At 40.4% G+C, this 13916-nt stretch overlaps 2 protein-coding genes across 2 annotated transcripts; one reads left to right on the top strand and one right to left on the bottom strand.

The window, feature by feature from the left end:
- Positions 1–139: 139 nt before the first annotated feature.
- On the top strand, positions 140–11906 carry LOC125228361 (cilia- and flagella-associated protein 251-like). The gene is given in 19 exon segments (XM_048132897.1): positions 140–405; positions 1079–1225; positions 1611–1869; positions 1945–2060; positions 2131–2426; positions 2912–3063; positions 3398–3550; positions 3700–3808; positions 4051–4244; positions 4398–4546; positions 4941–5127; positions 5608–5762; positions 8931–9155; positions 9295–9386; positions 9612–9679; positions 9682–9845; positions 10165–10384; positions 10959–11068; positions 11712–11906. Coding segments are annotated over 19 exon segments (3126 nt in total). The 5' UTR covers positions 140–225; the 3' UTR covers positions 11862–11906.
- A 696-nt stretch (positions 11907–12602) lies between these two features.
- LOC125228362 (B-cell CLL/lymphoma 7 protein family member A) lies at positions 12603–13700 on the bottom strand. Its single transcript, XM_048132898.1, has 3 exons — positions 13475–13700; positions 13210–13394; positions 12603–13048 (listed from the first exon to the last, which is right to left on the bottom strand). Exons 1-3 carry the CDS (start codon positions 13561–13563, stop codon positions 12921–12923), a joined length of 402 nt encoding a protein of 133 aa, XP_047988855.1. The 5' UTR covers positions 13564–13700; the 3' UTR covers positions 12603–12920.
- Between the last annotated feature and the right edge of the window lie 216 nt (positions 13701–13916).

Here is a 13916-nt window from a genome sequence, read left to right as displayed (position 1 = left end):
ACAAGTCAAGATGAGACAGAAGCAGAAGTGAGATTTGATTTTAAAACATCCTTTCACGATCTAAAATAAAAACCTCATTTCTATTAAACCCATGACTTTGTGTCAAATGTCTTGTCATTAGAAAATGACAATAATATTTTGAAGCGCTAATTTTCGTAAACAAACAGTGCTTATTTTATAAATAAAATAACTTAGATTTTTGGATTAAGTACCTACTTATTAACAATGAGTAAGGATGAATCTAAGATCAAAGAAGACAAGGAGAAGTTCCACTCTGTTCCGAACGTGCGCCCGGATGCCGGGAAGAACGCTGCTGAAGATAGGAGATTGTACAGTTTATCTCTCTCGCAGATACGGAGACATTCGTCCCAATTTTCCGACTATCACCACAAGCCGTCGCCTTTCGTAAGATTGATTCACCGTACCATCAGCGTTGGTAGCCAAATGCACAAACGCTCACGATAATAATGTGCCTGTCGCATTAGTTAGCTATCTCTATCGCTCTTTCGTATTGGCGCGACAGAGCGCGACTGCGTTTCCATCGGCGTCTGGTCTGGGTGGCTAGCCGAATGGCACAATCGCTCACGAAACGAAGCGCTAGTAGATATCTATCTCTATCGCGCTTGCGTATTGGCGCGACAGAGCCAGCGGCGTATCGCTTTCGTTTGGCGTCGGAGAAATGCCATTCGGCTACGGGGCCTGGCGTCAACGATTGCCATTCGGCTAGGTCGGCTGGACATATTTTTTGCTTATGATATGTCCCACTAATACTGGGTACAAAACTTAGTTTAACTATAATACCAAAGGTTTATCTTGTATTCCTCACGCAAGTTCGATGTGAGTTAGCGATATACTTAGTTACATAATGCAACTGATGTCACTGTAAAACGAAGAATTAGGTATCTGGAAAATGGACTGGTATCCCAGCAACTAGGTACCTAAGTATACAGTAAGATTTTTTCGACCTATCTCAAATGTCCGATTAGGAGTCTTTATTTGAAATATGTATGAAACGGGTGGTGTGGGTGACTAGTCCCAAGCAGTTGGAGAAGTTTCCTAATCTCAAAATACGTTCCAGAGCCTCCGTTGGATAACAGGCTGGAACCCCAAAGCGGGCGTGATCAACCTCAACTCGCGCGGCAGCACAACGGTATTCTACGCGGCTTGCAACTGCGGCATTCTCTACAACTGGACCACCAATCAGATGAGGATCTTGCAGGGACACGTAATTATACCTGTCATATTACGATTTACTTCTTTTTTAAAACATGTTACCCTATTCTAGCCCCTTTAGGGGTAAAATCATATTCATGTGAAGAATGTCAATGATGCCTCCGTTGATTCCGGCTGGACATCTTATAGTTAACATTCTCTCGCCCCATTCCTGATACCCTAAGATCTTGTTCCACAAAACGACGCAAAGGAGATGGCCGCATTTTTTCAGTTTTCCGGGATAGTGGCTCACATTTACCTATTATACACTAATGATTCTGTTGTGACACAGTAGCTGTAACAAAATTTGCAACATGCCGTTAGACAACACGACGAGAAAACAAGTCCCTCTTGATCCACTCTTTATCTCAATTTAAACAACTAGAAGTTATTTGTAGAGACACATGGTGAACTGCATCGCAGCGGACGGCGACGGCAAGTGGCTGGTGACCTCCGACTGTGGTCCTGAGAACCTCATCACCATCTGGGATAGCGATGACTACTTCCCCAACAAGACCTACTTCCTTCCACACGGCAGCATGCGCGTATCCAAGGTGGCTTTAAGCCAAGACTCGAGGTTCATGCTGACGGTGGGATACCATGAGAAAACTGCCATTTTTTGGTGGATTTGGTCGTCTGGGCAAGATGAACCGCATGGTAAGATTGCTTCGACTTTGAATGATATGTTAAACAAAGTCAATCGAAACCTATAGAACTGACCTACTGTTTTAGCTGCTCTGGACGTCGACATATCTAGAGAAGGTGTTCTGGCTATGGAATTTAATCCAGATAACACCTGGCAGTTTGTGCTTATGACGAAAACAGACATTTGGATTGGACTTGCCCAGGTATGTCTGCTTATTTTGATCTTCTGCTTCCTAGGTTTTGTGTAATTATTGTATTATATATTTGTTTTAGAAAGTTTTTGTCATGGAGAGAGGCCTTCTCAAGGAAACAGATGAATACGAGTTGAAAATTCGAATGATTGAGAAGAAGCCCGAAATAAATATGGCATTTGGGAAGCTATCTTGCTTTACGTTCGTGAGCATGACCTCACAGATCCTGGTGGGCACTTACAGGGGAGCCATACACGTGAATGGTTACACTATCGAATACCATGAGACCATCGAACCTAAGAGTTTTGAGCTCATGAAATTTGTGAAAGCGCTGAAGCTGGAGGATAGTAAGATAAATGTTATTAGGAGTATTGATGGGTAAGAACTTTTGTTATAAAAAGTAAATACCAGTAGATAGGTCAGTTAAAACTAAAAAGAAAATTGATCTCTGTACCTATAGAACTACATGAAAACCAAAACCACATGAAAGCAGATTTTGTCCAGACGTATTGTTAATATATGTGTAGAGGTAGAATATGGAATGCGTTTTATCGACGATGCATGATCGACAGTAACCAGTTTTTCAAGTCTTTCTCATAGACGATCTGTTCTTACGGTCTCAAAAAGACCGAAGCCAAAACTAATTGTCTACTCTTCTTCTTTAATCCAACCCAACATGGGTCGTTTCTCGTCAGTTGATCTAGAGTCGGGGGGTCTCTGTGCATTGCGCAAGAGAACTCGTTTCTGGGTTGTCTGAGTAATTAGTTTGTCCCGGTCCATCTCTTTCTTTAAGTATGTTGTTACACCAAGTTTCTTGCCTCTTTACCACGTAGTCGTCTACTGGCAAATGCTTTATTCCTCAGAGTCATTGTGACGGGCAACAACGGTGGTCAGATCCGCTTCTACGACGAGCAGCTGAAGCTGCTGCACTGGCTGCAGGACTTCTCCGTGGACCGCGTGCGCTCCATCAGCTTCAACATCTCTTCACGGAGCTACAAAATCATTGACCTCAAGTGTTAGTTCCTTTTTCGATTTACGGACTTTAAAGCTCACCAACATATGAGCTTGATGAGATTTATCCTTTAGCTCGATAGAGTTGACGCAACTGCTTCAGGACTCTCAGGTCCCTATCTATACGCATACTATACTAGCCTCGTCTGACCGAAATTATCTACAACTACATTGACAATTATACCGAGTGTCCCTAAAACCAACGCTAAAACGAAAAGGGGTGATAGGACATCTCACACCCGGTATGGCGTCATCAGTATATCTATATCTTAGGTACTAGGCTAGGAAAAGGTTGAAGAAGATTACCTAATGATACAGTAGAGAATTTGGTGTAACAGGTGGGAAGCCAAAGAAATGTCCTTGTTGGGAGAACGTGGAGACAGAGACCGACCCGGTCACGGGGATTATTCGCCAGAAATTGATTAAGAAGAACCTTCCCACCGACGCCACTACCAGCGGCAAGACCTTCTTGGTTCGGGACTTCCTCGTCAGTAAGTTCTGTGCAGTATCTATCAATTGGTACAAAATAGCTGGCCCAATCCAATGTCATCTTTCAAAAATGTCAGAATAAAAAAAAACTGAAAACCAGAATGATTGTGGAAACCATTACTCCTTTTGACCAAGAAAAAATATTTTACAGCTACTGGAAATCAAGGAATTGGCTTCGTTGATTTTGTGACGGAGAAACTGGTCACGATATTGGATTACAGAACGTCACCAGCGTTGTGCGTCACAGTGCATCCAGAAAAGTGAGTTACAAGTTTATTTCGAATAACTAATTGTTCCCATGCAAGAAGGATGCATCAGATGAATGTAAGAATCTTCTTAGTAAATCGTTGGTGCTTACCTAACGACCTGCTTTCAAACTTCTAGGAGTTTTCCGTCGTTTGTTAAATAGTGTACATACCTCAAACAAATGATATCGAATTCAGACACACAGTTTTTTTAATTTTAAGTAAACAAACGAGGATAACTTCTTATGTTTCTTTAGGCCATACGTATGCCAAGGTTTTCAAGACGGTGTGCTCGACCTAGTGAACTTCTCCCAACACAAGCTGTTTGCAAGGATAGACTTAAGAGAACACTACAAGGTTGTGGTGCCGCCCAATGACGAATCCATAAAATACGAGTACGAAATAAACAAGCCGGAGCTGTCGGTCACTTGTTTGAGGTATTCACCCTCGGGTAAGCTTTCCGATATCCTATTATAATGTAGGATAAACATTCCCGTAGAATAAATGAGTACTAACTTGCGCCTTAGTGGTTAATACGATGTTTTGACATTAATTTACGCCCATCATCTTTCCAAATCCATTTGACCTTCTAGTTCTGTTGCAGGCTTGCATTTGGCTTGTGGCTTGAACACCGGACAACTGTTGTTCCTCGATCCTGTCACCATAAGAATCCTGTCGCAGCCATTTAATGACGCGCAGCATGCTATCAAGGAGATCAGCTACAGCTGCGATTCTTTGACATTGGCCTTTTCTGTGAGTTCTGCTGCATGCATCTCACGATTTTAGTAGCATCAGCAGTAGTATCGCCTCAATTCGCAAGGAAAGGGATAACTTTTGTGTCTTAGTGATCGAAAAAATCGAAATTGTATTTTGAAGACACAATTTCATGACATGTTAGGCGACAGTAGGAAATTAGGCCTGATATCAATGGTGAGTTGAGTTTACATTCGGGATTATTCTGGCGTGCCAGAAGTACGGATATCTACCGATTATAAAAGTCATCCACGTAAAAATCGTTTCTCAATCCAATCGTTTTAGAAAACTATCAATTCAAGAACCCAAAGTGATTAGCTTGGTTAGACGCTGGGTCCTAATATATTTCTTGATTTTTGCCAACTTTGAAATCCCGATACGGTATCTATTTCAGGATGCCGGTCACACAGTATGCGTGTACAAGTACGACTGCAAGGCGTTGGTGTGGAGGTTCATCGCCAAACACCGCGCCCACTACAAGGACATCACTGCCGTATTCTTTACGCCGATGTTGAACGATAATGGGGACTACAAGCTGCTCTCTTTGGGTGCTGATAGGGTCATGGTAGAGTACAATATTGGTACGTATTGTAAACCGCAGATTGTTCTGAATGGGGACCCCATTATATGGTCTGCAATAGAATGCGTTTTTACTAATTTTACACTAACTTTAACACTTTCGCTACCAAGAACGAACACCGCTCGTAGAAGCGAGCAGGTTATGTAGCGAAAATGTATAGCCCGGTTTCTGAGCAGGTTTGAATGTATACCTCTTATTTTAATAAATAAAATAAATTACTTTTGTCTTTGCTACACTTTCTGTATTAAATACCATGCAGAATGCGTTTGGTACGATTTTAAACATTTTACTTTATTTTATTGGAATGGCGCAGTCGGTAGGATATGAACTCCGTTCTCCACGAAATTCGATTTTTACTATTATCCTAAGATCTTTAATTGCTGAAAACTTATTAATTCATGACTAGCATGGCAAAACTCTCTCCATTTCGCTTTCCATTAATGTAGTGTTGACTGTGGTACGATGTTACATCTTCCAACAGGAGCTAGTTCAGGAGAGCACCTGGAAGTGTTCAGCCTGGATCGCGTGGACCAGACGGCGGTCCCACTCGCGGGGTTCCATTGGCCCACGCCCAAAGAGGTGGATCCTGAGAGTCAGCGCACCGACCTGCCTATGATTCTTATCGCTAACGACGAGGTACATTTCTATAAATTCTTTGGCACATCATCATAGGGGGCGTCCATTAATCGCGTCATACGTTTTTGGCTTATTTTAGACCCCCCCCCTCCCCCATGGTGATCTTTGGTGATATTTTTAGGACCCCCTCCCCCCCTGGCCAATATGACGTGTAATTTTTTGGCAACTCAAGTAGACTTTTTTCCAACCCACGAATCAACCAAATCTTGGCGCGAAATTCAAATTTTCTATGAGAATTAAACCTTCGCCCCCTCATTTTTAAGGTTCCGTACCTCAAAAAGGAAACCACTGAACCGAAACTACTGAACCGATTAACTTGTTTGGCACACATAATATGTAAAGTTTGTGACCCAAAGACGGGCATGTAATTTAAATAAAATGAAAAAAAAACAACTATATACACTTTTGGGGGGTAAAAGTGAAAATTAGAAATCAACGTTTTTTGAAATAGTTTTTTAGCGTGTTACATATCAAATGAAAGAGCGTTAATTGGGCCATTTTTTTTTTCAAAGTTGTCCACCCCACTTTTTTTTTTATTTGGAATAATTTATGTGCTTTACACTCAGAATCGCGAGCTCTTTCAATCCTAATAGGAGTAAAAAAGTGTCCCAAGGTTTTTCCCATTCCGTTACCAGTTTTTCATACATTTTGTATGGCGGCAACGGTCCATTCCGTCTAAAAAAAATATGGAAATCTTGGGACATTTTTTTCTCTTATCACGATCAAAAGACCTCGCGATTCTGAATATGAATCGCGTAAAAAATACCCATGTTACAAAAAAACTTTGAAAAAAATGGCCCTTATACGTATTTCAAAAATATGTAATAAGTATGTTTTTAATAATTTTCAGTCAAGTAATTTAAGAAAACAGACAAAAATGACCATTAAATTGACCTTAAAAGAAAAAAACTCAAATTACGAATTTCACTCACTGGGGCTGCAAGGAGTTACCAAATCTTTTGAAAGTGTTGAGTGCGTTTGAATATTACATGTACATTCATTTTTGTTTCGTCTTTTTAGGGTTCCGTAGTCAACTAGGAACCCTTATAGTTTCGCCATGTCTGTCTCTGTCTGTCCGTCCGTCCGTCCGGCCGTCCGGCCGCGGATAATCTCAGTGACCGTTAGCACTAGAAAGCTGAAATTTGGTACCAATATGTATATCAATCACGCCAACAAAGTGGTAAAATAAAAAGTGGAAAAAATGTTTTGTAAGGGTACCCCCCTACATGTAAAGAAGGGACTGATTTTTTTTTCATTCCAACCCCAACGTGTGATATATTGTTGGAAAGGTATTTAAAAATGAATAAGGGTTTACTAAAATCGTTTTTTGTTAATATTAATATTTTCGGAAATAATCGCTCCTAAAGGAAAAAAAAGTGTCCCCCCCCTCTAACTTTTGAACCATATGTTTAAAAAATATGAAAAAATCACAAAAGTAGAACTTTAAGTAGTTTTTGGGAAAAATACGGAAAACTACGGAACCCTACACTGAGCGTGGCCCGACACGCTCTAGGCCGGTTTTTTATAAATTGTTCAAAATATTATTATTTTCTTTTCAAAAATGACTTAGCGCCTCCAGAAGGCGCTTAAGCTCTTCTTGTGATGTAAGGAACCCTTACAACACGAGTCCAACTCACACTTGGCCGGTTTTTAAGTGTTATGGTTCGTCTATGATTCCGCCAACGTCAAGGTTTAGGAAGGCACGCGTGTTTTGAAGACAGTTGGCCGGTGAGCTCTACATTTGTCAAATTTGCCGCCTTTTTTCAGTGCCATGATTAGGTTGTCCGTCTATAACCGACTGTCAGTGTACACGTCATGAGGGCAAACTAAAAAAATCTTTGAGAAGTAAAAATAACACACTGCACACAGCTCTTTTTTCTCACTTGATGGTCTCATCGGAAGATCAGCGCTGGAAGTCACCAGCAACACGCTGAGATGAGGCCATTTCGTGGCACTTCATTCCGTTCTGTTTGTGTTGTAATGTGTAATTAATCTTGACTGTGTTCACGAATAAATTATATTCTATTCTATTCTGTTCTCTTTGCACTGCACAACGCAAGTTCTGACTGTAAAAGTTGATATAAAAATAGCTCAGAAATATGATTTTTTCTTTACGTTAGGTTAGTGTAACAAAAAATACACGTGATATGTTCCTAACCCCCCACCCCCCATGGTGATATTTGGTGATTTTTTCCCCATACTGTAAACATACCTAAATATTATAAGCCAAGAAACTGTGTCAGAAGTCTGGTTCAGTACAGTTGAAACTTTCACTCAGAGCTCTTTCTTGACATATCAGGATTCTGTGGTTATTGATTGTCATGGCTTCATTATCACTCACTCTGATCACATCTCGGACACTGGCGATCAAATATATGAAAGAGGCGCGTTCCTAACACACATTCTAAGCTCGTGTAGGTGAACGCGGACCATGCTTGTATGAGTAAGATATGACAGGTCGACTGTTCGCGTTTTTGACAGGCAGTAACTGTGAGGTATCCTTTAATTTAAAATTTTTAAATTTTTTTTATTTAAAAATTAAAGGATAGAGTTAGGAATGAAGTCATAAGGAGAAAAACAAATATTACAGATGCCTTAACATTCTCACTCGAAAGGAAGTGGAAATGGGCAGGACACGTTGCCAGATACAGTGACGATAGATGGACCATACGAGCTGTAAAGTGGCCTGGGCCACTGGGCTCAAGAGGCAGAGGCCGTCCACGTGGGAGATGGTCCGACGAATTAGTGGCAGCGGCAGGTCAAAAATGGACAGAGACAGCTCAAGACAGAGAGGAGTGGAATTCCTTGGGGGAGGCTTTTACCCGAAAGGGGCCCACATATTTATTTTAAGTTAATTAAATTTTTTCTCTTATTGTCAATTATTTCTCATTTATGTTTTAAGTATGTGGAACAAATAAAGCTTTTTTTATTTTATTTATTTTTTATAACTGTGAGGTAACCGAGACGGGGTGGGCGGCACTTTCAGCGGGGAGCGGGAGTGGGCATACTGTACGGATATCTCTTTCTTATCTTGAAACATATATAACCACTTGTCACGTATCACATATATCACATATATAACTACTATGCAGGTTCTATTCTAATATCAGAAGTTGCATTTTTCTGACTATCAATATGAGTAGTAAAATATGTTTCTTCATTAACCAGTATAAATACAAGATCGTGAACTACGCGACGGCGATGACGCTGGCCACGGTGCTCGGGCCGCGCTTCGAGAGCCCCGTCTCCAGAATGCAGCTGGTCTCTAGGAAAGAAGAGCAGCATGTGCTGGAGTACATCCTCTTTGCCACTAGGAATATCATCGGACTGCAGAAATTGCCACTGGATGGGAATCCTTGGAAGCATGTCGGGATACTTGGACACCCTATACAGGTATGACAATTCGAAATATTTTACTAACACCAGCTGATCGGTCGAACAGACGTATACAAAAAATCATACGTTGTTTCACGAAACGAACTTTGTATTCTGTAGATATCATAAACATTTGTACCAAACCAGCTTTTTCCAGATTACCGACCTGTGTTACCGCGAGGACATAGGGACGCTGTTCACTCAAGGAGCCAAGGATATTTGCTTGTGCCAGTGGGCTGCCAACTACAGGTAGACAAACCATACGAATCCAAATAGCGGCAGCCTTGACCGTAGCAACGCTCCAGGTCTATTGATTTTTAGCTCTATGGAGCATTCTTGGTACTTAGACCAGGATTTTTAGGTGAGGTCACAGGGACTAATCCTCCGCGGTATCACTCAAGGCTGCCGCTGAATCAGAATGTATTGCCCCTAAGACACATGCAACTCACTATGCGATTTATTCCTATTCTTCAGAGCAGTAGACAGTACATGCCAGCAAGGTGGCGAAGACCTCGACCCATATTACTGCCTGATTGAGAACGGACGCCCGGCTGGCTGTTCCAAGAGATACGCGACCTATTCTACTACATTCAGATACTGTGCCAGGGCACCTTCTCTCCCACAAAGCGGACGGTGAAGGATTACATACCGATAGATTCGTTGCCGGACCTTATGAGGGCTCTTGGGTTCTTTCCTTCTGAGTACGAGGTTGGTGACCAATTGACCATTCCAAAAGCATAAGCAGTTTTATTCTTCATAAAATCATGAGTAATGGTGCTTTTTGGGTTATTCACTCACTTTTTTAAAAAGATCATGTCCTCTCGTACTAACCTATATTGGCTATATTACAACGCCAAAGTACCTACATATTACCTTAGACTGTCTGTTGCCTTTTTACGCTTCGATGACATTTGGGATAGTAAAGACCCGGGAAAGGACATAGAGTTGTAGGTAGAAGATAGCCCCAAATAAAACTGTTGTCGACCGCTTTCAAACTGAAGGTGAATTTTATGCTTACCGACTCCAGGTAGAGAACCTGCTAATCGAAGCCAAGTTCAAAGTGTACCAGCCGACGCCCTCTGCGGAGGTAGACTTCGAGGAGTTTGTGAAGCTGTACCTGAACCACCGGCCCGCGTTCGGGGAGGAGCTGGGCCGCGTGCGCAACGCCTTCAGGACCTTCGCCTCGTTGGAGAAGGAGAATTACGTCATGAGCAGGGATGAGTTTGTGGACATGCTCGCGAGTTATGGTAAAATCATAGCGAAACGCGTACATAGCTAGTTTCAAATACTTTTGGTACAGTCAGGATCCGCGATTGACTAAGGTTCTAGATTAATTGGATGCTTATAGCGCTTACGCTTATTGAATTGAAAAAGAAAACAATTTAGCTAGGTCCCTAAATGGATCAAAAATCGTTACATGTGCGATCTCTCCAGCTCAGAAAAAGCTCAGTTTAATACAGCTTGAATTCAAATAACTTTCGTACATATTTACAAAATTCAAACTCTTCCACAGAAAAGCTCCGCAGGTCCCACCAAAGGCGAGTAACGATGGCAATGAGCAATCGGCGATAGAACCAAACAAAAGATTCAGAGTTCGCAGCCGGGCGATGAACTAAATCGCTCGCTCTCTCTTTTACAAGGGAGCTAGTATCTTTTGTTCGTTTCTAACTTTCTATGACTGATAGCTCATCGCTTAGCTACCAGTGCCTAACACGACCCGTCCCGTGCAGTGCAAATGGGCCACGGAACGTCTCTAATAAAAACCCACAAATTCGACAGTTCAGTTCGTGACAGAAACTACAACTCGTTACCTATTTTCAGGAGAATGCTTCTCGCGCGACCTGAGTTGGTACCTGCTGTCCATACTTCTAGGGCACAGCTTCGAAGACCGCGCCAATATGCCTGAGGATGACTTCTCCTTCTTGCCCGAGGTATACTTTCAGTTCATCTGGCAATGAAAAGATAATCTTGTTTAGCTATGTCACTCCTTATAGGCTTTTGATTTTGTTACAATCTTTAACCGCGCGTCCATCTGAAACAAGTTCAAAGATGAGTTGTAAATCTTTTAACTATAAAACTCCAGTGATATTCGAAACATATTGAGAATATTGTAAGCGGTTACTCACATTTAATTAGGTCGAAATAACGATCTTTTTCGATGAGTAACGACCCCACCTTCACTCGTTTAATGCGCGGCGCGTACCGAGTTTCACTCGAGATTTCACAGTGGTACAGTCACCGGCATAAATAAGTGATGATTTTTGTACCTTGTCTTGTTTGAAATGTCATACGAAATTGTCAAACGATTAAAAGCGATAAGGTACAGAAATCATCACTTCTTTATGCCGGTGACTGTACATAAAAATGTCTCTCGCGGCGAAGTCGCTTCGTGCTCGCCTTGCTTTTCTCACAAAATGCGTCAGCGCCCTGATACCTAGACGACAGTGGCAAAACTATGTGATATTGCTGCAGACCAAAGGTCGCGATCCTTTTGGGTGGTCTAATTGGCTACTGCCAGGAAACATACAGACAGCATTTTACATTACTCTTGACCAAAATGTGATATTTCCCCAGACCATAACACTTCGTGAGCTTCTAATGAACATCATGGGCATCCAGGAAGTGGACCTGTCAGGAGATCAGTACTCTGCGAGGGAGTCACTGGGTTCTTCCTGTCACTCCTCAGTCACCGGCACCTCAGATGAAAGGGAAAGAAACAACTAATGTGTATTCCATATTGTCTTATTACAAATAAAATCTCAATTTTTACACTTGTTTTATAAATATGACTTCAGTTTGAAATCAAATGCTATCTTATGAATTATGAGATAAACCAAAAATAGCTTTGAATGCTTAGATAAATCAGATCTAAATATTAATTTAAAAAATTTGCTCTGCATAATGTGTTTGTGTGTACAACAGCTTTGTTATTTAACATTTTCAGATTTACTTGTATCCCAAAAATAAAATAACCCAAGGCCTTAAACTAACAAATAAGTTACAAATATTGCTATTTTGTACTTGTGTTTAAGAAATAAGAAAAAAAAATATTTTTTACGTTTAATAGCTAAATACAAGCCTATCATTAAAATTTGTATGTATACACTTCTTAAATAGATAAAATTAAGTCACGTTTTCGTTTATTCTATTCATAGTCATTAAATTTAGACCACACATTAATGTTATAACTACTATAAAAATTATTAGGTGACTTGTAAATTTTAAAAACAACTATAAACACACTGATTCCCTCAATAATTTACCGTAGATATTTACAAAAATCATACATATTTTTCAGCACTTGCATGTACCGTTCATGACTAACATAAATTGTTTATCTTCCTTTTAGAAAGTGTGAAACAGATAACTTTTTAATGCTTAGTATGAATGACTGCTGACAAATTCTGTTAAAATCATATTAAAATGCAAATAAAAATATTAAACTTTAAAATAGTGTTGTCCTAGCACTTAAAGTAAGCTGCTGAGTCGCCTGCAAGCTCACCTTGCTTACAAGTATCATGTATGGCAGCATTTATATAAATAGTATTCACAGCACAGACATTAAATCAATAGAAGTAAATGTTAATATCAAATAGCACTGCTTAGCCATCACTAGAGTATGACTAACAAAAGTTGAACCAAACAAAATCAATTTTATGGTAAATTAATTGGTATAAATGCAAGCCAGACTGAATTTGCTTAGTTCAACTTTGACTAGCCAGACTCTACCAGCCAGTTGCAATAGTCCTTGCCTCTGTGAGGCTTTTACTGCTTGAGCTTGCCTCAGTCAGTCTTTAACCGTTTCGCCGGTGTTGTGGTACCACTGCTTTGGGAATTGGAGTCCTCTGAGAAGTTCATGTGTGTTGAGCTGAACTCTGTAGGGCCTTGGGAGTCACTCACAGTTGAAAAACCTAAAAAAAAACAACGAATTGAATGTACCTATAAAATGTTGCAACAATTTTTACATGAAAGGCTTTCTTATTAAAACGTAAGCATCATGTAACACTAAAAGTTGTATAATATGGTTGGCACAAACTTTATTTATGTTGGAAGTTGTTGTCCAAGAACTTACATGTGTTAGAATCTTCGGCCATCCCGAAGTTGGAGTTGGATGAATCGTGCATCTTTTTGGGGGTCAACGTGTTTTCCTTATTATCGCGCTTGGCCGCGTGCTTCTTCTTCTGCTCGTTTGTTGATATCGGCACCCATTTATATATTTTCATGGTCGTTTCTCCTATTGTCACCCATTTCTTTTCCCTATGGAATATTTATTTATGTTAGGATAATACATATTTATCGTGAAAACATGTTTAGATAAAACTATATAAAATGCTTACCAATGGCGAACTTTTTCAACAGCTTGCATGACTCTTTTGATGTCATCTTTAACACGGTTTCTAGTTTCGGCGCGTACGGAACGAGACATTGTGCTAAGAGTTAATATTAATGTATACTGCAATAATTAAGTTATTAGTTAAAATAAAATTAAACAAGTTTATTTGCAACGGCGTTCAAAATCATCCGCACAAGGCTTCACTTCACGAATTTCGCCATTATGGTTTGCGGGGGTAGGGGGTGAAGACCGCCGACGGGAGGATGAATTATGAAAGTAAAGAATATCCTGTCTTATCTTAATGCAGTAAGGTCAGTATTTTATTAAATCAATATGATAGTTACGTTCGTCTATGGCATGTTCTATGGTAGTCTATGACTCCTTGCGTTAGGTTTTTGCATGGTAAAAATAAAATAGGTAACTTTTTTATGTTATAGATCTATTTT

The sequence above is a fragment of the Leguminivora glycinivorella genome, chromosome 7 (assembly GCF_023078275.1).
Source record: "Leguminivora glycinivorella isolate SPB_JAAS2020 chromosome 7, LegGlyc_1.1, whole genome shotgun sequence".
NCBI classification, from domain to species: Eukaryota; Metazoa; Arthropoda; class Insecta; order Lepidoptera; family Tortricidae; genus Leguminivora; species Leguminivora glycinivorella.
The sequence above is the reverse complement of the archived record's forward strand: the minus strand, read 5'-3'. Positions and strand labels throughout refer to the sequence as shown.

Coding starts and splice junctions, on each gene's coding strand:
- LOC125228362 (XM_048132898.1), bottom strand. CDS start 13,563: ATGTCTCGTTCCGTACGCGCCGAAACTAGAAACCGTGTTAAAGATGAC. Junction 13,395..13,474: donor GTTGAAAAAGTTCGCCATTG/GTAAGCATTTTA, acceptor AATATTCCATAG/GGAAAAGAAATGGGTGACAA. Junction 13,049..13,209: donor GGCCGAAGATTCTAACACAT/GTAAGTTCTTGG, acceptor GTTTTTTTTTAG/GTTTTTCAACTGTGAGTGAC.